General features: G+C 40.5%; 1 protein-coding gene across 3 annotated transcripts in view; it reads right to left on the reverse strand.

Moving 5' to 3' along the window:
* Positions 1-2,412: 2,412 nt before the first annotated feature.
* Positions 2,413-27,355, reverse strand: part of ASAH1 (N-acylsphingosine amidohydrolase 1) — a 30,811-nt gene continuing 5,868 nt past the window's right edge. The window contains exons 2-15 of one of the 3 annotated variants that reach the window (XM_025394668.1): positions 23,100-23,146; positions 20,801-20,821; positions 18,838-18,928; positions 16,946-17,032; positions 14,423-14,501; positions 11,702-11,776; positions 10,111-10,156; positions 8,851-8,995; positions 8,261-8,315; positions 7,714-7,795; positions 5,903-6,034; positions 5,673-5,796; positions 4,844-4,900; positions 2,413-3,613 (exon numbers count right to left, since the gene is read on the reverse strand). In XM_025394668.1, the coding sequence (XP_025250453.1) occupies positions 3,524-3,613; positions 4,844-4,900; positions 5,673-5,796; positions 5,903-6,034; positions 7,714-7,795; positions 8,261-8,315; positions 8,851-8,995; positions 10,111-10,156; positions 11,702-11,776; positions 14,423-14,501; positions 16,946-17,032; positions 18,838-18,928; positions 20,801-20,821; positions 23,100-23,146 (1,131 nt within the window). In that variant the 3' untranslated portion in view covers positions 2,413-3,523. The remainder of the gene's footprint in view (positions 3,614-4,843; positions 4,901-5,672; positions 5,797-5,902; positions 6,035-7,713; positions 7,796-8,260; positions 8,316-8,850; positions 8,996-10,110; positions 10,157-11,701; positions 11,777-14,422; positions 14,502-16,945; positions 17,033-18,837; positions 18,929-20,800; positions 20,822-23,099; positions 23,147-27,355) is intronic. The other 2 variants (XM_025394667.1, XM_025394669.1) reach the window with 2 other exon arrangements.

Genomic DNA, 27,355 nt, shown 5'->3' on the forward strand with positions numbered 1-27,355 from the left:
TGTCAAGAACCGCCAGAGAATTGCCCAACACACACCAGTCTAGTATCCCCTGTGCCACCTGGCTTGGAAACCCACTTTATCAACATAAGAGGGAGGGAGTGCCAGGGAAAGAGAGAGGACTGATTTTCATGTGAGTTGACCAACCTCCACAAGTTGTGAAGGCTGAGGAGCCCAGCCACACTTCCCCAGGCTTGTAGATGGGGCCAGCATGCAGCTCGGTGTGGTCTGGAGCCTGCTGGCCACATCTGTCATATGTGATGCTAAGCTGGCAACTATTTTGTAAATTGTCACCAATAAACAAAAACTATCCTTCACTTTGTGAGACTAACTTCAATGACTGTGTGAGCTTTTACAGTGACTTTTTAAAAATTTCAGAACATTTCATATTTTTCATGTACTCCTGGGTCACAGCCACAGAAAGACTGAGGTGCTCTTAACGCATTCCCCACAAGCTGAGCATGATTCAGCCTCAGGGTAGTCAGAAACAAGTGACCCGTCAGCTCCTAACACCAAAGGGTTTCTGATCCCTATGGGAACATTAATAATCGACATAGAACAAGTAGAAGGCAGTGACACAGTGGTGTCCAGGCTCAGCACGGTGGCCTGGTCCACGGCAGAAGAAGTGTGGGTCTCACAGGACAGAGCTGTTTCTCAATCCTACTTGCAAAGTTAAGAATTCGGGCCGGGGGCCAGGTGTGATGGCTCACGCCTGTAATCCCAGCACTTTGGGAGGCCGAGGCAGGCGGATGACGAGGTCAGGAGGTTGAGACCATCCTGGTGAACACGGTGAAACCTTGTCTCTACTAAAAATACAAAAAAAAAAAAAATAGCTGGGCATGGTGACGGGAGGCTGAGGCAGGAGAATGGCGTGAACCGGGGAGGTGGAGCTTGCAGTGAGCCAAGATTACGCCACTGCACTCCAGCCTGGGCAACAGAGAGAGACTCTGTCTCAAAAAAAAAAAAAAGAAAAAAAAGAATTCGGGGCTGGGCGCGGTGGCTCAAGCCTGTAATCCCAGCACTTTGGGAGGCCAAGACGGGCGGATCACGAGGTCAGGAGATCGAGACCATCCTGGCTAACACGGTGAAACTCCGTCTCTATTAAAAAATACAAAAAATTAGCCAGGCAAGGTGGCAGGCGCCTGTAGTCCCAGCTACTCGGGAGGCTGAGGCAGGAGAATGGCGTGAACCCGGGAGGCGGAGCTTGCTGTGAGCTGAGATCCGGCCACTGCACTCCAGCCTGGGCGACAGAGCGAGACTCCGTCTCAAAAAAAAAAAGAACTCGGGTGTCATGATAAGAGCACAGGGGTTGGACACACCTGGCTGAAAGTCTGGCTCTAAGCCCTTCTATTAATGCAACTTTCATCAAGTTACCCTTTGTTCCATGGTTGGCAAGTGTGATTACAAGTGATACCGGGGTTTGCTGAGGAGGTAATCTAGGTCAAGCATGTTATCAAGCACAAGGCCTGGTACATAAAGGGGTAAGTAGGAGCTTTAATTAAGATGAGTGACTGAGGAGCTCCATGTGTGAAGGAATACAGGTAGGATTTAGCCTTCCATTCAAAATCAAACTCCCAAAACCTAGGCAGGGATATGAGATATAGCCCATGCTTTGGATTCAACCTGGACCTTTTTTTTTTTTATAGTATTTCTAAAAATGGTCTCATTAATGTCCAATGGCTACTAAGTTTTATCCTCTCCAAATTAAAATAGCACTTACCATTACCCAATGGGAACTACAGTTGGCATTTTGGATAATATCCTCCCAGTCATCTTTTGATATTCTAGATGTGTATCTAGTTATGCATAAGTACATGTATAAAGTGTTATATAAATAGGCTTATCCTGTATATCCTATTTTAAAACTGCTTTACCACTAAACAATTACTTCTTAAAATCTTAACATCTGTTATTTCTTGTAAACTGTGATTTACTCCTGAGAAATTGGTCTGAAACAATGAGCATCTCACCTCTTTATTATCAGGCATATCAAAGATTACTACATTAATAAAAAAACACAACAAGTTTACCTGACTTCATTTTTATAAGAGGTAGAAAATCTGAGTAAACTTTTTTTTTCATTAATCGAATCCTATTTTAATGTAAATCCTCTTATAATTCCTCTCGCTTCACTAAAGTAATCTTGGAATCACTAAAGTTTTGTGGAAGCACCTCCTATCTGGGGGAAAAACTGCCTTTAAAGGCCTGCAAATTGGGTTGATAGTATCTGGTTAAGAGGTGGTATTAGTCATGTAAGAGTAAGATTGTGACCGTTTAGTCATATTTAATAACCCACTTACATAACCCTTGTTATTTAATTCAGATACGATGTTCAGCTTGTATTTCTCGATAATAACCCCCCACCTTCAAACCAACACAGATGTACACACCCAATCAGCGTGCATGACTGCTGACTGGCACTCTTTCCAATGACTGTTTATTGAGTGTCGGGAACACAACTGTGATTATACAAAATGAAGTGGACACATGGTCTTGCACAAACGGCATATATTTCACAGTTAATTGTGAAGATTAGAAAGGTTAACAAGTTCTGTTAGTACTTTTCATAAGTAGTTTGATTTCTGAAAAACAGAGTAACATCATTTTAGTAACTACTAACATTTCTTTCAAATGACATGTCAATATGAAGAACAAACTAAAAACCTGTTTATTACATGAATGCTACTTACGAGAATTTAAAATAATGGGTTCACTTCCTATTTTCCACATGTCTTTGTTTATTTACTAAATTCACAGAAACTGGGATGCGGTTTTTTAAGTTAGCAACTTCCTTAGGGTTACTGGGAGGTAGAGGAATTATGAAAAAGGGAACACTTCAATTATTGTATAAAAGACTGCCTTGCATACTGATTACTTCTTGAACCCCTGAAAGTGCTATTTAGAGTCAAAGGCGCATTTTTTGCCCATTAAAAGTAACATACAGGTGAATGTCTGTCTCATCCCTCTAACCATATGTAATAAAATGATACTGCTGTCACTAACAGCAAAGGTAATGTATATTAATTTTAACAGTAGTTAGAACTGGAAGGAAAAGGCTGTTATACAGAAAAACATACAAATATGTAGGTGAAAGTGAAAAACTGAAGAATGTGGAGTGTTTACTGTTCCATTACTCACACAGATGTGCTGGATTCAGTACCCACGCTGAATCTCCATTTATTCCACGGAGGTGGAGCTCGCCATGGTTCGAATGCCCACCAGATCCCCAAATGTCAAAGTGAAACACAACTCAATGAAGTCTAGATGATTGTTTTACTTCCCCTAAAGAAGTTATCTGTAAATAAGATAAAAATCTTACTGTAAATAAGATAAAAAAATCAACTGATAGGGCAAAAAAAAAAAAAAGTCTGTCAATTGTCAACAGCTGCAGGAAGACAAGCTTGTGACTCAAAGAGAACCTGCCCCGAGTCTTAGTCTTTGGAGGATCAGAGAGCTGCAGTATTTAGTCACATGGAGGTGGTGTCTTCATGTTTCAGAGGCCGCGTTCTGTAGACCAGACGTGTGCTCACCAACCTATACAAGGGTCAGGGCAGTCCCGGATGTAAGTTTCAAACTGATCTTTGGTAACATCTATCAAGGTTGTGAACACGGTCAGCTGAAAGAAAAGTTATTTTTACTTTAAGGACGTTTTCAATTCAGAGATGTTCTGATATATATTAGCATTTCTATACTTGCTGAATTTGCTTTAGGAAGTTATTTAATATTAAATAATATAACGTTAATATATGCAAAGCATGTTATATAATGTATATATTTATATTAATATAGTATAATGTAAAATTAGCTAATCATTATACAGTCTCATCAAATAATTAAAGCAACCAACTTCAACAGGATCACTGTTTCACGTAATGAATATAAAAAGGCTCCGGAAATGATCTCCAGCTCCTTACAGGAGCTTATTCCTGACAGCACATTGCTTCACCCCCAGTGCTTGAAGACTGCCTTAACCCTCCTCAACGCACAGCTGGCAGTCCTGGGAGGCCTCCGGGTGTCCTATGGAGTATAAACCGTGGAGCTTTGGCTATCCCTATCCTTAAAGCATTTCCAATACAGTGGGGGAAACTGCAGGCACCCAGATCAGAAGGCACACACCTAAACTCATGGTTCACACAAACTACGGTCACGAGATGGTGACTTGCTCAAAGATGGTGTAGGCAAAACACCAAGTATGGCAGGACCCATGAACTGAAGGCAGGCTTCTTGCGAGAGCCAGGATGACCTGGATGCTAAAGGCTAGGAGGGATTTGTCCTGGCAAGGTGGCATGTTTACGTTAGGGAGAGCAGTGGAAAACAGCCAAAAAAAGAAGGAACACATGGCATAATTAAGGGGGCATATTCAGAACCTTCAGGGAATGACTGTTAGCAAGTGGTGGGATGATTAGGAAACTTTTTGCATTTTTAAAAATCTACAGTGTAGGGAAAAGATAAACAGATGTAGTAAAGTTTAAGGGAAACCCTAACCCACCAAGACACAGAGCTCCATCTGAAAATGGATTTCAGACTTTGCTTTGTCGACGTTTAGGTGTTAGTTACATAGTGTGAGATTTTTTAATAGATACCGCTTAAGAGTAAAATGCTAGACTTAATTCAGTTGCCATGTAAATAAAGCTATAAACAAGATTTGACCTATCAAGCCTCAGTGATCATTTTCTTTGTTGTATTCCAAAATAGAGTTTTAGCCACACAAAAACATTTTGTAAAAAATCAGCCCTAAGGTGAACATAATTTCTGTGTTCAAACTGATCAAAGATAACAGAGAAAGATAAAACACGGGGCCAAATTCTTTCCCTTAAGGCAAATAAACATATAATATTTAAAATACCTTGTTGAGGACAGGTTTTGTTGACAGGACATCATACATGTTTTCAAATGAGATATTCTAAAACACACACAAAAGGTTTTGTTCAGTAAGTTAAATACGAAGTCAACAGCCTTATCTATACACATGGGTCACTAGAAACCAAGACATTCTTTTTTTTTTTTTTTGAGACGGAGTCTCACTCTGTCGCCCAGGCTGGAGTGCAGTGGTGCGATCTCGGCTCACTGCAAGCTCTGCCTCCCGGGTTCACGCCATTCTCCTGCCTCAGCCTCCCAAGTAGCTGGGACTACAGGCGCCCGCCGACATGCCCGGCTAATTTTTTTGTATTTTTGTTAGACACCGGGTTTCACTGTGTTAGCCAGGATGGTCTTAATCTCCTGACCTCATGATCCACCCGCCTCGGCCTCCCAAAGTGATGGGATTACAGGCGTGAGCCACCGCGCCCGGTCCAGACATTCTTTAATCAACCTCCCCTCCATCCCCGCAGTAGACTTTCAGTGGGAGTCACTGTTAGAAACACAGGTAACAGTTTTAAGGGATTACTTTCCTCCTCTCATTCCCCTTTTTAAATTCTTAAATTTAAAATAAAAAAATGCCTCTTTGTTATTTAACTTCAGAGTGGTATCCCGCATTAGAACCAGAAAGGGAAAGTACAGCATGATTTTGCTCTTTAAGTTAAAAAAAAAAAAAACAAAAAATCAGTGGAGAGTGACCAGAGATACTATGAATAATAGGAGGTTTATAAATTACTTGAAGGCCAAAGAAAAATGGCAGAACCAAGAGAACGTTTCGTGGCAACAGTTTCTTTCTAAAGATGACCCTGCAAAGGTACCTCTTGGGTGGTGCGGTTCAGACACATCTTTGCAGGCGTTCTGCGATCATCAAGGAAGAAGGGATTTTTCCAACGGTCATAATTTGTTTGTACCACATACCATCTACCCTGCTTAGCATCGAGTCTAGATACAAAAAGAGAGATTCCCTCTTAGGCTACAGCCTTAAAACTTGAAGTATGTCAGTATATGCTTTTGTTTCTACTTCTTTTGCTTTAACAAATCTACTTACTCATATACATCCAATGATTCCTTTCTGTCTCGTGTAATCACACAACCCTCCCCAGACTGGTTGCCTCCCAGGATAAAGTAGGCTGGGGCCAGTATCTTGGTGTTGGTCAATATATTCTTGGCTTCCTCATAACTATATAGAAACATTTAAAAAGAAAAATGAAACTTTTTTTTATTTCAGTAAATAACTTCATTTATTTTTTAAATTTTAAGTTCTGGGATACATGTGCAGAATGTGCAGGCTTGTTACATAGGTATACATGTGCCATGGTGGTTTGCTGCACCCATCAACCCATCATCTAGGTTTCAAGCCCTACATGCATTAGGTGTTTGTCCTAATGCTCTCCTTCCCCTTTTACCCCACCCCCCGAAAGGCCCTGTGTATGATGTTCCCCTCCCTGTGTTCACATGTTCTCTTTGTTCAGCTGCCACTTATGAGAACATGCGGTGTTTGGTTTTCAGTTCCTGTGTTAGTTTGCTGAGGATGATGGTGGGAAACATTTTTAGATGACTTAGAATGGAAATGTTTAGCTCTGTAGAAACTAAAGGAAAACAAGTATCTAAGGAACGTATTCTTTATTTATTTTTATTTTTAGAGATGGGGTCTTACTATGTTGCCAAGGCTAGTCTCGAACTCCTGGGTGCAAGCGATACTCTTGCCTTTGCCTCCCAAAGTGCTGGGATTACAGGCATGAGCCACCACACCCAGCCACAAAGTGATCTGTAAAAAAGGATGGTGAGCAATGACTCTGGGAAAAGCAATCCCTGACCCTGTATGGTGAACACTGAGATGGGAAGTGGGAATCTTAGTAAGTCCCTCTAATCTGAAGGAGAAACAAAGTGGCCTCGAGAGATCATCTTCCATCCTTACTGTCCATGCCTTTCACTGAACAACAGAACAAAGGGAAATAATATTACAGTATATAGGACTTAGAGAATAGAAAGTAAACCTTCTTGAAAGTAAACCTTCTTGAAAATTAGGACTATGGAAAATTGAAGTGGGTTATCAAAGAACACTACTAACATTAAATCTTATTCCCTGGGAAGTATTAAAAGGAGGATTGATGCCCATTTATCTGGACGCAGTGCAGGCTGAATGAAGGAAAGGTAGTTTTGCTATTGTAAGATTTCTATACCAAAGCAGGATATAACTTACAGGCTAATATGTACTACATTTTGTATTTATTTATTTTGTTTTTTTGAGATAGAGTCTTACTCTGTCACCCAGGGTGAAGTGCAGTGGACTGATGCCAGTTCACTGCAGTCTCGACCTCCTTGGGCTCAGGTGATCCTCCCACCTCAGCCTCCTGAGTAGCTGGGACTACAGGCATGTGCCACCATGCCTGGCTAATTTCTGTATTTTTTGTAGAGACAGGATTTCGCCATGTTGCTCAGACTGGTCTCAAACCCCTGGGGTCAAGTGATCTGCCAGTCTCAGCCTCCCAAAGTGTTAGGATTACAGGCATAAGCCACTGTGCCTGGTCTGTACTACCATTTAAATGAAGACTTTACTGTACGATTGTTCTTTCGTGTGTGGGTGATTTTTTTTTCTGTACACCAAAAATATTCATAGGTGCCTTTCAGAATGTCAGTATCCCTAGTGCTAATTTTAAGTAATTCATTTCTTCGCTACAAAACACACAATATGCACAAAGAAAACATGAACAATTCCACGAGTCTCAGAGGTTCACCTAAGAAATTCTGCAATAGCTCCTCAAAGAATTGTTAAGCTGGAGCTTAACAAATATTTTTATTTTTAAATATGAGTAATTTAAAATAACTATTTGATAGTAAAGCAACGAAACACTTTACCTTGTGCTATTTTCCAGAACTGTTCTAGTGAGAAACCCTATCCACATGGCATCTTTCTTTCCCAAAATCCATTCTAGAATACCTGGAAGAGATCGAACACACTGTCAGGAACTCAAAGAGGTTAGACTACATAACCAGTCAGGAACCGGAAGAGGCTGGACAGTATAACCAGTCAGCAACCGAAAGAAGCTGTACTATGTAACCAGTCAGGAACCAGAAGAGGCTGGACTATGTAACCGTCAGGAAACGGAAGAGGCTGGACTATGTAACTATCAGGAACCGGAAGAGGATGGACTATGTAACCAGTCAGGAACCGGAAGAGGCTGGACTATGTAACCAGTCAGGAACCGGAAGTGGCTGGACTTTGTAACCAGTCAAGAACCGGAAGAGGGTGGACAATGTAACCAGTCGGGAACTAGAAGAGGTTAGACTTGGTAACCAGTTAGGAACCGGAAGAACTTGGACTATGTAACCAGAAGGCACAGTCCAGTCATCTTCATAAAAAAAGCTCTGAGATTCCCATTTCACTTGAGAATGCTCTACTTACCCAGATAACCACCATTTACACTGAAACGTTCATTCAGTGTAAGACTGAACAGTCCCTGAGAAAAAGACAAAGCAATGAAGTCAGAAACATCAACCATGCGCTTTAAGGCCCTGTCGCCACTGTACTTCAGAGTAGGATATAAAGGCCTAGCTTGGGTAATGGGGAAGGCAAATATAAATCAAAACCATGCAAGGCTTTTTAAAATGTTCAAAGCATTTCTGATTCTAGTATGTGACATAAGTAGGTGGGGTATCACTGGCTACGTTTTTTGGACAGGAAACTGAAGGGCAGAGAATGAACGCCTGACTTGCCTAAGTCAGTGGCAGACCCAGGACCAGATCCCAGATTGTGATTCCCAGCCCTTGACACCCGGCCACATGCTCTATCCTAGAACAGGCTCAGAAACCTCCTTTTCCTTTCTACTCGTCTCTACCACGGGATCTCATACCTATGAAGTGACAAGAAGTACAAGGGGGTGAAATGGGGCTTCAAATTCCCTTTAGGTCCTCATATTCTTAGATTTCACCTTTTACATAACACTAATAGGACAAAAAGCTACCTGTGTAATTATTTAACAACAGAGTCCTTACTGGTTTGAATCCTGTTAACATGCCCACATAGCCAGCAAAGCTTGAAGCCTTGAAGACAGTTTTGTTGTTTCTTTGGAAGTCCAAATTCACCGTTAAAGGTTTTAGTTCCTCAGTTATGACCCAGGTATCATTATTTATGTTCCACCTACAAAAGACAAGTTTCAGTGGCATTTAAGAAACACAGTGATAATAATGACGAACATGATGATGAGGGCCAGGCATTACACTGGGAGCTTTATCTACTGAGTCACCATGATCAATCCTAACAAGACCTTTACAATATGGTACCTTTATTCTGTTTTCCAAACGATAAAACTGAGGTTCAGAGAAGTCAGGTAACTCTCCCAATATCACACAGCTTATAAATAGTGAGCCTCAGATTCAAACACAGAATGCTAATTACAACACTCTTATTTTTTCAGAAAGGTCAAGATGGACACATACAATAGAAGAGTGTGCCCCTCTTGTCTCAACACTCAGTAATCCATTTATCTTCACTTATGATCACATTTTGGGTGTAACTTGAGACTTATTTTTCGTCAATGTAATACAACCTACTCTTCTTATAGAATTAAACAGTTCCTGTGGTCTTTTTTTTTTTTTTTTTTTTTTTTTTTTTTNTATGAATGGTTATATGCCATTGCCCATTATTATTTATTTATTTATTTTGAGACGGAGTCTCGCTCTGTCTCCCAGGCTGGAGTGCAGTGGCCTGATCTCCGCTCACTACAAGCTCCGCCTCCCGGGTTCACGCCATTCTCCTGCCTCAGCCTCCCGAGTAGCCGGGACTACAGGTGCCCGCCACCACGCCCAGCTAATTTTTGTATTTTTAGTAGAGACAGGGTTTCACCGTGTTAGCCAGGGTGGTCTCGATCTCCCGACCTCATGATCCGCCCATCTCGGCCTCCCAAAGTGCTGGGATTACAGGCGTGAGCCACAAGCCCAGCTTTTTTTTTTTTTTTTTTAGATGGAGTCTGGCTCTATAACCCAAGCTGGAGCTCAGTGGCAGGATCTTGGCTCACTGCAACCTCTGCCTCGCAGGTTCAAGCAATTCTCTGCCTCAGCCTCCCAAGTAGCTGGGATTACACATGCCGGCCACCACACCTGGCTAATTTTTGTATTTTTAGTAGAGATGGGATTTCACCATCTTGGCCAGGCTGGTCTTAAACTCCTGATCTCGTGATCCACTGGCCTTAGTCTCCCAAAGCGCTGGGATTACAGGTGTGAGCCACCATGCCTGACCCTGTGTTCTTTACTTACCCAAGAAATACTCCAAAATCCATGTTTCTCCCATGTATTAGATGACCTATTTAAAGGTAGACAAAAGAGACGTGTAATAGCAGTTAAGATTCTAAATCAAAGCTGGACAATTAACTTTGATTAATTAATTTATTTTTGAGACAGAGTCTCGTTCTGTTGCCCAGACTGGAGTCCAGTGGTGCGATCTCAGCTCACTGCAACCTTTGCCTCCCAGGTTCAAGCAATTCTTGTGCCTCAGCCTTCCACGTAGTTGGGATTACAGACACATGCCACCACACCCGGCTAGTTTTTTTTTGTATTTTTTTTTTTTAGTAGAGATGGGGTTTCACCATGTTGGCCACGCTGGTCTCAAACTCCCGACCTCAGATAATCCACCCGCCTTGGCCTCCCAAAGTGCTAGGATCACAGGTGTAAGCCACCGTGTCTGGCCTCTAATTTTGACTAATTTATATTTACAACTGTTTCTTCAAACAAGAAGAAAGAAACATCCTAATATCCTAAGCCTTCACTAGATGGGACTGTTGTCACTGTCAATCTGCCAGACAACCCCACAAAATCTGAGAGCACAGGTTTCAGGTAAGATCAGAATATGGGAAAAGGAATCAATGGTCATATTTTGTTTCACTATCACATGGTTCTACCAGGACACAGAAATCTGAGCCTCAATTACTGGGATTCATCCAATGTTCCCCTTTAGGCATCATCCCCTAGAGCAGGACACCTCAAGGGTAAGGTACAGGCAGATTTATACCCAGAGTACAGGTCGAGGATCACGGCGAGTTAGCGAAGTTGTCCTGTGCTTTGTACTCTGGGGACCAGTTAGGAAAAATACGAGAAAGTGAGACTGGTACACACTGGGTCACCTGGCTGGGAAAGGATGAGACAATGTGTGTTCTGGGCCTCAAGAAAAGGACAGATGTCATGACATACATGAAGATAAGTAAGTACCTCCTGTGAGCACTTCTATTAAATCATGTGGACGGGTATAAGTAGACTATGAGGAAAAGAAGAATGTTTCTAGCCCTGAAACACTTCTTCCAGGTTTTTGGCATGTTTGAATTCAACTTTAATAGGCAGTACAGTAATCTTAAAATAAGGAGAATTTTCAGTACACTCATAAAAATTTACCAAGAAATAGGCCGGGTGTGGTGGCTCAAGCCTGTAATCCCAGCACTTTGGGAGGCCGAGACGGGCGGATCACGAGGTCAGGAGATCGAGACCATCCTGGCTAACATGGTGAAACCCCGTCTCTACTAAAAATACAAAAAACTAGCCGGGCGAGATGGCGGGCGCCTGTAGTCCCAGCTACTCGGGAGGCTGAGGCCGGAGAATGGCATGAACCCGGGAGGCGGAGCTTGCAGTGAGCTGAGATCCGGCCACTGCACTCCAGCCTGGGCGACAGAGTGAGATTCCGTCTCAAAAAAAAAAAAAAAAAAAAAAAAAAAATTTACCAAGAAATAAAAAGCTCTATGCAACACACACAGAATTTATGTAGCAAGCCCAAAGTTTAGAAGTTCTAATTCCATTTATTTAGAAGATTCTTCTTTATGTAGTGCTTCATACTGCCCACCCTCCCTGAGTGCACAATTACCTTTTTTGTCTTCTGCTACTATCGAAGTACAAAGGGTAAAAAACTCGTAAAAAATATTGTATGAAATAATCTCTCCTATGAGAAAAGAAAGGAAAATTTTGTGTTAATATACAGAACCATGACGATGGGAGAAAAATTTGTTTTAAGAAAAAGTTTAAGTATTTTCATTGTGTGAGTGTGTGTTTTGGCCAGTGGGTCTGTGCCGGAACGGCCGGCTGGACGGTGGTTTTCTTCCCCAGCCTAGACTCTCTAGACTCAAGATGAAACAAGTCACCAAGGAGGCAGCCTTTGGACCAGCTGAACATCTGGGCAAGTTGCACCTGTTCTCCAACATCATGTCAAAAATGTTTATCAAAATGCTTCATTTTGATTTTTCTTTCGGGAGCGTAAATACAATCATTTAATACAACTGGCTTTTGGCTGTTTTCTTGAAATGTATTTTGCCCAGATTTTTAAACTGTGACTAAAATTTCTAAGGTGAAAAAGGAGATTCAAGAACTATTAATCAATAACTATTAATAAAATTAGTACAGAGCTGCCAAGACACTCCATTCTAGGGCATTTTATTTTTTGAATACTTTCCCAAAATGTGTAATACTGCTATTTAGCATTTAATTCAAAGATAGGTAACACATTTCATTTCTGTCCTATTTAACATTAACATGTTAAGCTCAACATGTTTTTTCCACCCAAATCCAATGTTTATTTTATTTGCATTAAATTTCTAATTTGGTGAAATTCTACTTACTTTATTATAAATTTATAATAATTTATAATTATATAAATTTACATCACTTATACATCATGTTATTCTTCTTAATCCATAAGGTATTTATATTTGGTATTGATTTGCTAGAGTTCTTTACATAATAAAGGAATTAGACGTGTTTTTCATAAAGGCAGTTAGCAGCTATTTCCAGTATGTTGACTATCTTTTAAATCATTTTTTTAAAGCAGCAGCACACAAAACTGGCCACTGATTTTCACAAATTCTCAGTCATCTCTCTTATAAAATGAAGGTACTATTGGCTATTTAAAATAACGACACTACTGCTTTGGTATCTTAAAGATAAAACTTTTGGGGTCGTGGGGAAAATCTTTTTCGTTACATGCCATGAAGCTTAAATTGAAATTTTAATAATAGCTTCCCAAACCATCCATATCTAAGAATAATTTTAATGAATGACATGCAAGGCCTTCTCCCTGAAAACAAAAGATACTGCTCAGAGAAATCAATAACCTAAATAAATGTTGAGATAAACAAAGTTGGAAGAATTATACTACCTAATTTTAAGACTTACTATAAAGCTTTAGTAACTGAGGTAGAATAGCATTGATACAAGGAAAGACAAACAGGTAAATGAAACTTAACAGTAATTCTCCAAACAAAACAACATATATATAATCACCTGTTTGTATATACATATACACGTGTGTGCGTGTGTATATATATGTATTGTACATTTATATCAAAGACACCACTGCAATTTGCTGAGGAAAGGATAGCCTTCCGAATTAATAGTGTTTAACTAACTGGATATACCATATGAGAAAATCCTGAACCTTGACCTTTAAGTCGTATAGCATATACAAAAATAATTCAAAATAGATCATAGGCCTAAATGTCAAAAGTAAACATTAAACATCTAGAAGAAAATACATAAGCATATATACGACTTTGGCCTAGGCCAAGATTTCTTAAATGGATACAAAAGGCACTGCTCATAAAAGAGAAGACTGAGGTATTAGACTTCACTAAAATTAAAAATGTCTGTTCATCAAAAGACACCAGTAAGAGAATAAAAATGAAAGCCACAGACTGGGAGCAGATATTCAGAATCCATACATCTGACAAAGGGCTTATATTCAAAGTATGTAAAGAATTCCTTCAATCTAATTTTTAAAAGGGCAAAAGACCTTAACAAGCCCTTCTCCAAAAGAAACAAAGAAACCAAAAAAAAAAAAAAAAAAGTCAAGAAAGTGTTCAATCTCATTAGTCATCGAGGAAATGCAAATTAAAACTAAAATGGGATACTGTGACACTCAACAAAAAGGCTCAAGTAAAGACTGACACTATCAAAGAAAAAAAGGAAAAAGACAAGACTGACACTCTTAAGAGGAGAATTATCAAGTGGAGAAAACTGAATCACACTCTGCTGACTGTCAACTGCTGGAATCACTGTGGAAAATTGTTTGGCAGAATCTACAAGGCTAAACATACAATTACTCTATCACCCAGCGGTTCACTTCCTAGGTATATATCCAGAAAAATGAGCACATAGACCCCCAAAAATGTACTAGAATATTTATAATTCATCTATTCTTAATATTGCAAATCTGAAAACAATTCAAATACCCTGTTCATGGAGTAGCACACTACCCATAACGAAAGCACAAGAATCACACACAACAGTTCATATCATTCAGTTCGACTTATATAAAGTTCACGAAGAGGCAAAACTAATCTACGGTGGCGTCAGAATAGTGGTTACTGGAGGAGGCAGTATTTTCTGCAAAGGGGCATGATGGAGCACTGTGGAGTGCTGGGCTCTTCCGTATCTTGATCTGAGTCATGGCTACGTGCATGTATGCATTTCTGAAGCTTCACTGAGCTGTATACGTGAGACCTGTGCACGTTGCTGTATGTATATCACACCTCAATGGAAATTTGTAAAAGAGTTTAATTACTTTTTTTTTTTAAAGCTTCTAAGTGAACTTTACCTAAAGGTATATCAGTAACAGCGGCGATACCCCTCATTTCCTCTTCAAAAGGGCCAGGAAAGTTGCCAAGTAGGCCAGGCTGGAAAACAAATATATTAATAAAAGCATTTAACCTAAAAAACATAGTTTGAAATCTAGTTCTTTGACATATAATTTGTTCTAGATACTGCTATCACAATAAGTGATAGGAGTTATTTTTTAAAGCATTTTTACATCATGTAGTTATAAAAAGATTCTATATAATATACTATAGACCAGATTCTCAGATTGTTTTTCCTGTCTTATTTTTCCATCGTTCTCCAGCGAAGGCAGGAACGAAAGTAATTCCACGTGGATCACCTGGATGACCTAACCTGACCCACACCACAAAAACATCAAAACAAGCACTCCTTGTGTCTCTGCATGAATTCACCCTGTAGCCATTGGCACATACCCTTCTTACCATTTCCTTCCCACATGCACGGAGATAAACCTGAACTAGTCTATCCACAGCCTTGTGTCATGGTTAATGGCTGATCTTTGGCTAACATGAAGTAACCGCATTCTCTTAGCAAACCATAGACTTTAAGCAAATTCAGTGGTGGACACCATATATTTATTCTCAATGGCAACTACTAACATCTAGATCACAACTTAAGGTCACAGCCTTTTGCTGAGATAATGTGTTTAAAATTCACAAATCTCATTTTTTAAACCAACTTGGTAATTATATGCAGTGTCACCTAAGCATATTATTTTTTTTTCCCCTAGGAACTCAAAGCATTGCCCAAGTGGAATGTTCCAGCCATTTAACAAACAAATGTGACAATGGGTATTTATTAAACACTTATTACATCCAAGCACTATGCTTTATACACAGTATGTCATTTAATCCTTACAACCACCATATGAAATACATATTAGTATTATTCTCCCTGATGAGAAAACTGAGGTTTCATAGGTTAAGGAACTTTCCCTAGGACACACAGCTACAATGTGACTGATCCAGCCTTAAAACCCAGTATTGTCCGATTCCAAGGCGTGGCACAAAAACACTCTGCAATGCTGCCCTCCCTGATAACATTCAGAGTAGAGGGGAGATTAAGGCATATGGGGTACGTGGGGACCTCATCCTCTTTTGCTCCTGCCAGCGTTTTTTGTTTTGAGGAAGTCTGGTAAGTATGAACATAAAGGATAGCCTGAAACAAAAGCTCTGAGAGCATGAACATGAGGGATAATGGGTTTGGTGCTTGGCAGGTACTAGTGTCATAGGGAGGATGTGCCCAGAGCACTCAGCCACTAGGGCAATGATTCTCAACCATGGGAGATTCGGAAATATCTAAGGACATTTTTGGTTGTCACAACTGAGGGGGTGTTACCAGCATACCTGGGTAAGGGCCATCCTGCAATGCACAGGACAGCCCCATAACAAAGAGATACCCACTCCAGACTGGGCATCCTGAAATGTAGAGCACAGCCCTGCCACAAAGAGATATCCACTTCAGGCCGGGCATCCTGAAATGTGTAGGACAGCCCCATGACAAAGAAATATCCAACCCAGGCCGGGCATGGCAGTTCACACTTATGATCCCAACACTTTGGGAGAACACTTTGGGAGGTTGAGGCGGGAGGATCGCTTGAGCCCAGGAGTTGGGAGACCAGCCTGGGTGACATAGCAAGCCTCCGTCTCTACTAAAAATTCAGAAAATTAGCTGGGTGTTGTGGCACGTGACTGTGGTCCCAGCTACTCAGGAGGTTGAGGCAGGAGTATCCCTTGAGTCTGGGAGATCAAGGCAGCTATGAGCTATGATCACGTCACTGCACTCCAGCTTGGGCTACAGAGATAAGTGAGGTCTCAAAAAAAAAAAAAAAAAGCCGCCCAACCCCAAATGTCATTAGTGCCCAAAATCTGCCATCAAGTGCAATGAGGATCCCTTTAACAGTTCTAGGGGCCAGGCCCTAGGTGTTTCATCGGTTCTGCGTAAACAAAAATGGGGCTGAGAAATGGAGTGAGAAATGGGAGTCTTCCTGGATGACCAGAATGAAAATGAAATGGTTTGGTGATTGCGCAGAAACACTCAACCCAAATGAGTTTTGGGGTCAGAGCTACTGAGGAACTCTACAGAATAGGGGGCCAGTCTGAGTACATCATTTGGTCATAATTTGGTCATATCTAGGAAAAAAAATATCTGAATGTCCCTGAGATACCTAAGAAAAAAAACCAAGTCTTCAATAGTGAACTCACTCATAAAGGGAAGGAAACACCATATTCCCAGATGAAGGATGTTTATCTGCCCAGTATCGTAATGTAGTCCCATCCTTTTACGAAACCATACTTTGCTATGCTGTTACCCTAATATGACCAATCCCCCAAATTTAAGTCCCTCTGAAGTTCTCACAGTGAGCTAGATTCACGCACATCTGTCCCAGTTCCTGCGAAGAGGCTGTTGAATTATGCCCTTAAATGAATGCCAGAGCATTTTCTGATTTTTGTGTGTAATGTGTATGTGCTTAACATTTATTGTGAGAAATAATATTTCTTACCAATTTTTCATCCACTATCTGCATAACTTTTCCACTTGGGACGAATGTATTTACCATATTCTTCAGAGAATTCACTATAACTTTTAGCTGAAAAATAAATAAAATGCTTACTAAAAGATATAATGAAATGCTGTCAAGATTACCTTTTGGCTTACCCATATGTAGCTAAAAGAGAGTGCTATTTGACAATTTTTATATATATATAAAATATAAATATAAAATATATATTTATAAATATATATAATTAAATATATATAAATATAATTAAATATATAAATATAATTAAATATATATATATATAAATATATGTATTTTTTTTTTTTTTGAGACAGAGTCTCGCGCTGTGTCACCCAGGCTGGAGTGCAGTGGCGCGATCTCGGCTCACTGCAAGCTCCGCCTCTCAGGTTCACGCCATTCTCCTGCCTCAGCCTCCGAGTAGCTGGGACTACAGGCGCCCGCCACCACGCCCGGCTAGTTTTTTGTATTTTTAGTAGAGACGGGGTTTCACCATGTTAGCCAGGATGGTCTCGATCTCCTGACCTCGTGATCCACCCGCCTCGGCCTCCCAAAGTGCTGGGATTACAGGCTTGAGCCACCGCGCCCGGCCAAATATATGTATTTTTAAAACAGGGTCTCGCTCTGTCACCAGGCTGGAGTGCAGTAGCACCATCTCGGCTCACTGCAATCTCTGCCTCCTGGGTTCAAGGGATTCTCCTGCCTCACCCTCCCAAGTAGCTGGGATTACAAGCGTGCATCACCATGCCCAGCTAATTTTTTTTTTTTTTTTTTTTTTTAAGACGGAGTTTCACTGTTGCCGCCCAGGCTGGAGTGCAATGGCACGATCTTGGCTCACCGCAACCTCCGCCTCCCGGGTTCAAGCGATTCTCTTGCCTCAGCCTCCCAAGTAGCTGGGACTACAGGCATACACCACCATACCTGGCTAATTTCTGTATTTTTAGTAGAGACGGGGTTTCACCATCTTGGCTAGGCTGGTCTCAAACTCCTGACCCTGTGATCCACCCACCTCAGCCTCCCAAAGTGCAGGGATTATAGGCGGGAGCCACCACGCCCAGCCTAATTTTTGTATTTTTAATAGAGATGGGGTTTCACCATGTTGGCCAGGCTGGTCTTGAACTTCTGACCTCAGGTGATCCACCTTCCTCAGCCTCCCAAAGTACTGGGATTGATTACAGGCATGAGCCACCATGCCTGGCCTCAATTAATATATTAATACGGTAAGTCTAATTTTATCTTTAAAGTGAATATAATTCTTAATGATTTACATGAAGGGAGATGACATAAAGGGAAAGAAACCAAGATAAAGTTTACAAAACAGAACAAAGGCTACAGAGGAATGACTTCTTTTCCTCTACTGTCATTTATTGTATATAGCAGAAAGGTATCAAAAGCATATTCTGTGGGTAATTTCATGAAGTGTTCTTTTAAAAATACAATAATATTTAATAAAGTTAGAAATAAAAGATTTAACACTCAATCTTCAAGTCCTTGGGGGGAAAATAAATAAATAAAATAAAAAATATGGCCAGGCATGGTGGCTCATGCCTATAATCCCAGCACTTTGGCAGGCCAAGGCGGGAGGATCACTTGAGGTCAGGAGCTGGAGATCAGCTTGGGCAACATGGCAAAATCTTGTCTCTACTAAAAATACAAAAATTAGCCGGCATGGTGGCAGGTGCCTGTAAATTCCAGCTATTCGGGAAGCTGAGGTGGGGGACTTGCTTGAACCCAAGAGGCGGAGGTTGCGGTGAGCTGAGATCGTGCCACTGCACTCCAGCCTGGGTGACAGAGTGAGACTCTGTCTCAAATAAATAAATAAATAAATAAATAAGTAAAATAAAAAATAAATAAAAGATTTAAGCATCATAGCATACCATTGGTGCCTTGTCAACCATCAATTCATGCCATCTTTTGTAGGGTGGTAAATCAAGATTTATGGTGTACCATGGAGCTGGACCTCTGTACCTGTAATGAGAGGTATATCATCTTGAAATGATGAAAGGGTTTTTTGAGAGGGTTAGATAACATCTATAAGGATATATGAGAGGCATAGTCTTAACGACAGTGTCCAATTTGATTACCCAAACCAAAATTTGGAAAGACAGTTCATTCTCTACCTAGTGCTTCTATGTTGAGCACACAATCATAAGTGGTCACAGAAATCTTGGAGTAGAATGATCTAGTAGGGAAGGTTCATGTGAATTGGTTTTCTATGAAAAAATCAACTATGGCTTAAGAGCTCTAACCTAATTATCACTGATGGGAAATACCTCCCATTTTTTTTCTCCTAAATATCTGCAAAGATTTAGTCTAGGCTCTGGACAATTCTCCAATTGATTTCCAGTTTCAGAATTCTCTCAGTGAGTGTAACACCATTGCCAAACCATTGTCTCCAGTGTTGGCTTCAGGAAGATCATCACCTTCTAAGCCCCAGAGTAGCAACATGTATTATCTTCCCATGACCAGCTTCAAGAACCTTCATGATTCTGTCAGCCATCCTCATCTTCCCTATTATATACCTCTTCTCTTCTCATTTTTCTGTACAAAGTCCAAGCCCGAGCCGTATTCTGTCATATCCTTTCTCCAGCTTCCTACTCTTTAACTTACGAGTAGCAATTTCTGAGGATATAGCAACATCCACTCACTTATCAAGGGAGCTGGGCCGTATCTCTGGTGGATGAATTCTATAACTATTTTTGTTGCTATAGGAATATTATTTTCCGGCCCTTGTTACTAAACTGAAATAGCTTTTAAGGGTGTGCCATGTCGTGGTTTATCAGTATAAACCTATGCCTAAAAATAACCATCATCTGTTCCACTGATCTGCTCCTGAGACGGGTAGGGTGACTCTGGTATGTGCCACAATGACACCAGTCACCTAAATAGAAATGTTATCTAGATTTATGTCCGTAGCTGGAGATGGGCTATTACCTAAGTCATGAACTGTGGTTCTATTTATATTTCCACTGTCATAAATAATTACTTCGTTCTCTAAATAATGCTGTGTAACTGGGGGCCCTGGTACATGTATGAGGTTTTACGAAACTGTTAACTAGCAGACACCCAGGTTGTGATTTAGACAAAAGAAAAGCATACTCAATTTTGGAAATGTACATTTAAACAAAATCACAGTGAATGAATTTTCTTCTTCTCAAAGCATTTTCAAGTTCCCCATTGTCTAGGAGCTGATATCTACATGAAATACTACAATACTTATATTCCAGAAAAAAAGCTTTTCATCACGACAAATTAATTCCATTTCTGATGGACCATAATTTTGCATGTAAAATTTTGTCCCACAATTCAGTAAGTAATTATTGTTCCCCATCCATATTACAGGCAGGTGTTACTAGCCTTCCCTCTCCCTTCAAGTGTGCACTTAGATTTCTATGTTTAGTAGCACAGATAACTCAGCGGCCTGTTGGAGCAATGCACGTCGTCCCTATGAACTCCAATCAGCTGCTCCTCACCTCATAACACACAACCAATCCCAAATCATGCCTCTGTATCTGCCATAAAATCCTGATCCTTTTTCAGCCGAGTCTTGGGTAGGCTCATGGATCTCCCAGAGGCGATGAAGAGGGATGAACGCAACACAACGGACAGACAATGAAGGGATTACAATGAAGTGGGGATAAGACTACACAGACCTCTCTACCATCAAACCTGCGCTAATTAGAATTTGAGAGAACTGGTTAATCTAATAAACAAAATTATTTTAATAGCTAAAGCTTAGTCACAATCGCACATTTTACCTCTAGTTAAACAGTTTTCTAAAACGTTTCAGTATTTAACTTGTGCGCCTCAATTTCTCCATAAGAATAAAAGAGCATCCACCTTATAATAGCAGCGAAGACACTACATGAAAAATGCAAAAAAGACCCAAAACAAAACAAAAAACACTTAGCAGCACTGGCATTCAATCAACGGTAGTTATCACAGTGTATTTTCCTACTTCACTGCAAACAAGAAATAGTGTTTGCATTTTCGAGACTTAGTGTTTGCAATGTCCATGCGATTCATAACATCAGTAACATCGCCTGAACCCACATGGCTACCCAGGTCGCATGAAACTAGTCCAAGTGACACAACACACACATTTACAAATAAGAAAGCAGGTGCTAGCCACCCGGTGAGCAGTGGGAAAGAAATGCTGAATGCGACTCAGATGGATTCAGGGGTGATCTGGCTATCAGTTCCTTTATCTCCAGCATTGGTTTGACTAGCCATGCTGGCCAAACAGGTTATCTTTTTCTTTCCTCATATTTGCCCATGGATGCTGCTCAAATCTATGTGCTTAATTGAAAAGGATGATCTCACAGGACAGGACGACTGTTTGCCATTCAGAGGTATATAAATACCACACTTATCTCCTAGATCTCAAGATCCATTGATAAGAGTTCAGAGAGGAGAAGGATGAGAGCAAAGCTGAGGCTTTTTGTGTAGGAAAGACGGCTGGTGTGGTAAAAAGTAACTTAGCAGAAAAATGAAGGCAAGGAAAGAAACACACATTATGTCTACGTATACATGTGTATGTGTTCAGGGGTATATATGTATGTATATGTTTAGGTACGTATGTGCATTATGTAGACACACACTCACACGCACATGGCAATAAGGAATCAGTAAAATGTCCAATCAACAAAGGTTGATGGTTTCCAATTACAGGTCATTCAATTTACAGACACATGTAAAGTGCACCTAAAAGAGAGTAGAAACGGCCTTAAACATGGAAGGCACCTCATTAAATGTCCAATGAATCGGGCCAGTGAGACCAGCTGAGACACACAATCAATTGGTAAGGCAAACATGTCACTGAAGGCCAGAAGGATGCCAGTGATGACAGAAAGGAAGACTTTCAGAGAGCAGGCCATTGAAGAAAGAGCTGGAATGAACACGGGCCCCGAACACCATCCAAACGGGTTACCTCTAAATTACTTCCTGCCAAATACTGGCCTCTTTCTACATAAAGGCGAGTAAGTCAAAATAATTTAGTTTATTATAGTTTCACGCTATCCGGGACAGAGGCTATTTAGAATACATCCTTTAGACAACAGCAGTACAACATATGTAATTTGGAATGTTGCAGAAACTGAGAACATCATCTTGATATCACCTGACAGAGTTGTAACTGTTTTCCCCTACAACCAGCAGGCTACTTTCAGCGAGAGGGCAGTGTAGGAGAGTAACATCACCATCCTCTATACCTGTTCCTTCTTTTCTCTGTTCTGTACCCTCTGGGTCTGCAAGCTGTTATTATGGCTTTCTCACAGGCCCATTTAAACACTGAGGATTTGGAAAGACCAAAATCTAGAGTAAAAATATTAATGTTAAACACAGTGAATCAGGACACTGGTCCTCCTCTTAGGTGTTCCAATCCTGTTCTGTCCTCGATAGCTCTGTTATGCCAAGCTTTATTTTGAGAACGTATCACATATGGGATCCTACGCTTTTTTGTTCCAAAATAATTTGGTGGTTTATAATCCAGGCACCACAGAGGATCACAGGTTATTTCAAATACAGCCCTTATATTTGTCAAAGATGAGAAAAATACTTCGTGGTAGACAGAAGAATTTAGTGGAGAATGAAAATCCTTTTTTTCTTTTTTTGGAGATGGAGTCTCGCTCTGTCACCCAGGCAGGAGTGCAGTGGTGTGATCTCCGCTCACTGCAAGCTCCGCCTCCCGGGTTCACGCCATTCTCCTGCCTCAGCCTCCCGAGTAGCTGGGACTACAGGCACCCGTCACCACGCCCGGATAATTTTTTTATTTTTAGTAGACACGGGGTTTCACCATTAGCCAGGATGGTCTCGATCTCCTGACCTCGTGATCCACCCGCCTCAGCCTCCCAAAGTGCTGTGATTACAGGCCTGAGCCACCACGCCTGGCTGAAAATGTTTTTCTTTCCGCTGATTGTGATAGGCTAGCAATGGGCATTTGAATCGGAAGATATTTTCATATTTGTCCAAGATCTCAGCCAAATGCATAATACACAAACCTGAGAAACAAACCTCTGTCTCAGAATGGAAAACATGACTTAAGATTTTATTCACTACCATTAGTTTATGAGCAATTATTACATAGAAGAAAAACTTCACAAAGGTCAAAGGGAGTTTTCATCATCTGATGTTTACTCACGTTGGTCCTGAAGGAGGATAGGTTGATTTTCTGCAGTCTTCTGTCCACTAAAAAGCAAAGAAAATTAAGTTTCAGAAAATAACAAATGCTTGCTAATGGAATAAGCAATTTCAAAAGTAGTTAATCTGTGAAGACAAAATCAAGTCTGATTTTACTCTTTTACACCATTTCAATGCGTCTTTTTTTTTTTTTTTTTTTTTTTTTTTTTTTTTTTTTTTTTTTGAGACGGAGTCTCGCTCTGTTGCCCAGGCTGGAGTGCAGTGGCGCTATCTCCGCTCACTGCAAGCTCCGTCACCTCCCGGGTTCACACCATTCTCCTGCCTCAGCCTCTCTAGAAACTGGGACTACAGGCGCCCGCCACCACGCCCAGCTAATTTTTTTGTATTTTCAGTAGAGATGGGGTTTCACCGTGTTCGCCAGGATGGTCTCGATCTCCTGACCTCGTGATCCGCCCACCTCAGCCTCCCAAAGTGCTGGGATTACAGGCGTGAGCCACTGCGCCCGGCTTCAATGCCTCTTAAAAGAAGTCTTTTCCTTCCAAGAAAACTTGTAAAATCCTACACCATTAAGTGGATTTTCAGTTTCAATTCAATTTGTGAAAGTGCTAGTGTTATAATTTGGCTCTAATATTGCAGATATATTGAGTAACAAACAAATGTAACAAAGCAGATGGAAAATGTTTATGTTAGAGAGGCTGACTTAGCACTAAAAGTAAATGACCTGATAGGATGTGTTATCTGAACTTACCAGCCATGTGTATTGCAATCTGTCCTGGGATTTGCCTCCCAAACCAGATTTGCAGGGCACACAGCACAGGGCCCTTCATCATCTTTCCGTAACTTACCATCCCAGCCTCATCTCCTGACACTCCCCTTAGTATTTATGCAAGCACTTCCTATGATCTCTTACCCTTCCAAGCCTGTGCCTGTGCTATTCCCTCTTGCTAGAATGCCTTTTCCTTACTGCTGGTTCTAACTTCCAAGATTCAGTTCAAGTATTTTCTTTCTTGTGAAAACTTCATCTATCTTCCATATAAAAATAGTCATATCCTCATTTATACTCTCACAGCATTTGTACACATGCACATCACCACATTTATGACACTGCATTATAATCATTTGTTCGTGTTCCTCATCAATACCAGACTCTGTGCTCCTTGAGGTGAGGACAGCCCCCAACACTGAGATCACTGCCTGAGACAATGAATCAACGAGACTGTTTTAGGGAGAGTTGTCCAAGCTTCGTGGCAAAATAGAATCTTCTCCTAAACTTATCCAAAAAAGTCCACACAGTTTTATGGTTCTTTTGTTACTCATTCAACGTATCAAGTGTATTTATCTCCTTTCCTCCGGAGAACTAGTACTGTGAAAGTAAAATAATTGTTTTAAAAAAGTACAAACCCAAAATAAGATAAAATAGAGTAGGTAAGAAAACTCTTGGAACTGTAGCTTGAGCTCAGAAAATGTATCTGCTGCAAAGCCGTGTAAGAATGGGGGTCTAGCATCTTGTTTTAACTTTGGTAACAAAGGGAATATATACAGTAGGTTGACATTACCTGTGATTCAAACATTAGCTGTCAAATTTGCCTTCCCACAGTATAAGTTTCTCATATATGTGTGGCTTTGTCTTATAATTTTGGGTTGAATTCATTAAGAAACAATATCAAGTCTGTAGCAAAAGCTAATTTCCAAAGCCGTTCATGTTCAATAATAGTGGCTGGGGGCAGTTCTTGTTTAGAAAAACTTCAGTCTCAACTGTGAACTCAAAGACTGCAAAACTTCATAGCTACCAAGCCATCTAATGGCTCTGTCACTAGAGACATCAGGATATCCGGCCTCTATTTCTGACAAAAATTCACAGAAATGATGATGGTTAGATCCACAAGAGCAAATGAAGCTCATGGTTTACACTGCTGGTTCAATAACACATGTGAGATTCCAATACTTTCCATAAAGTACCTGAAAAGGAATCCTGTAATAAATAACCATAAGCTTTAAACACCTTGCATGTTCACAAGTTTTGTGAATTTGCTCAACTCAGCATTTTCTACTCACAAACATTACCACTGTCAATTTGTATATATCTTGGCAGATTCCATTTCAAGTTATACTGAATCGCTATTTTCTCAACTTCTTTGAAAACATCCTCGCCTATAGTTGTTTTACACAGATGATTCAGAGGCTAACTCTTCAGTCACTTCAAACTTGGCACTGATTATCTAATAAATATCAACAACTGATCAGTTATCGGTACATTGAGAGTCAAGAAAAATCATTCAAAATCACATGCTTTGTTCTTTAATTGATATTGATGTTGCTCCCGAAGTCCAGGACAAGGGTTCTCATTTAATGACATGTAAAATAATTTCACTTTCCCTGGACACAATACTTCTGCTGCTACAATCGAATACAATTTACTTAACCCACCATTGGTAAATGGCTTTCCTTATTTGCTAATAAATGAGCTACTTTGAGACTTAGTTGGGTTGCAGCTTAATTTTACTTTGTAAAATTTGTAAATAAATTCTGCTGTGATGAGATACTCCGCTCTATATTTTCTTGTTTATCTGACCATTGTTTTCCTATGAGTTGGGAATACTGTGATGCGTACTTAACCCAAGTGCTTAATTTTATGATCACATGTGGACATAAGACCCTGCTCCATTAGTGACATGCAGAAAGTTACACAGCTGGTGACAGAATCAGAGTCAATGGCTTCCCCTGCTCTATCGAACAGCTTCCCACAGAGATAATAAAACCAATGCCTCAATTTAATTCCTAACAGAATAATCTGCACTTAGTTCAGGGCTTCTGATGACCACTAGAATCAACTCGGCAAATTAAGTGAAACGTAATGACTCCTATCCCTCCCTAATAATTAAATTTTGCACACCCTGGGTTCCAAAGCCAAAATAAACATCAAATTACAGGCACATTCCTTACTAGACAACTGTGAGCGAAGTTGAAAATGTTCTGTCAAGGATTAGAAGAGAATGTGACCTGCCCCAGAAGTAACAGCTAAAGGGCAAGCTAGCAACAATATATGTGGGAGTCTGAGGTTGATAACGACTCTTGGTTGCAATAAACAAACATGAAATCGGCATAGAATCTGATGGCAAGAAAACGGGATAAATGTGAGAGAAAATAAGAACATCAGCAGCTATGAGACTACAGTATTTCAGGGACTCACATAGCATGAACGCCTAAGTCATTTATGCAAAAACGTTAGTTTTAGGGGTAGGGTGGAAAAAAGAGCTACTTCTTCACCCTCAAAAAAGAATTCTATAGGGAGACACAGCTTCAAAACCCATGAGTAGCCCTAAAACAGAATTATAATGAACTTATTTAATGTTACTTAAAGTTTCTTACTATCCCCAACTTTATACACACTTTTGATAACAGACAACGCTATTAAGGTAAGTAGAAATTTAAATAGATGATACATAAATATTAGAAACAGATGACATGAACAGAGATTATGTGGTCGGGATGGTATACTATGTTACACCCTATCACAGGAAACAAAATCCAACTTAGAATTAATTCTCTCTAACCCTCTCCCCCCAGTCCCTCTCTTTCTCTTTCCCTCTCTCTCCCTCCCCTTCCCTACCTTTCTCCCTGCCCCCTAGTTGTCTCCTCAGAGTGGAGAGAAGTGGTAAAAATCTAATGTTTCCATGCATGTGAAGCTCTCTGGCCACGCGGTGGCTCATGCCTGTAATTCCAGCACTTTGGGAGGCTGAGGTGGGTGGATCACCTGAGGTCAGGAGTTCAAGGCCAGCCTGGCCAACATGGCGAAACCTTGTCACTACTAAAAATGGAAAAATTAGCGGGGTGTGGTGGCATGTGCCTGTAATCCTAGGTACTCGGGAGGCTGAGGTAGGAGAATCCCTTGAACCCAGAAGGTGGAGGTTGCAGTGAGACAAGATAGCACCACCACACTCCAGCCTGGGTGACACAGCGAGACTCTGTCTCAAAAAAAAAAAAAAGAAACCCTCCGGAAAGTGTTTTTAAAAGACTGCTTGGGTCAGCAAATTCTCTGATTTTTCTGGTTATTTGATAGAAACTTAAGCCTCTTTGTCCTCCCCATTCATTAAGAGAAACTAATTACAGAGCTACTGAACGTAACGTTCTAAAAAACACAAAAATATAAAGACAATAGTATTTCATTAAGGTCTCAATGAATGCTCCAGACCCTTAAAAAATGACATAACTTGTACAGCTCCTTAAAATATTTGAGCCCTACAGAATTAGGAGACC

The sequence above is a fragment of the Theropithecus gelada genome, chromosome 8, assembly GCF_003255815.1.
Source record: "Theropithecus gelada isolate Dixy chromosome 8, Tgel_1.0, whole genome shotgun sequence".
NCBI classification, from domain to species: Eukaryota; Metazoa; Chordata; class Mammalia; order Primates; family Cercopithecidae; genus Theropithecus; species Theropithecus gelada.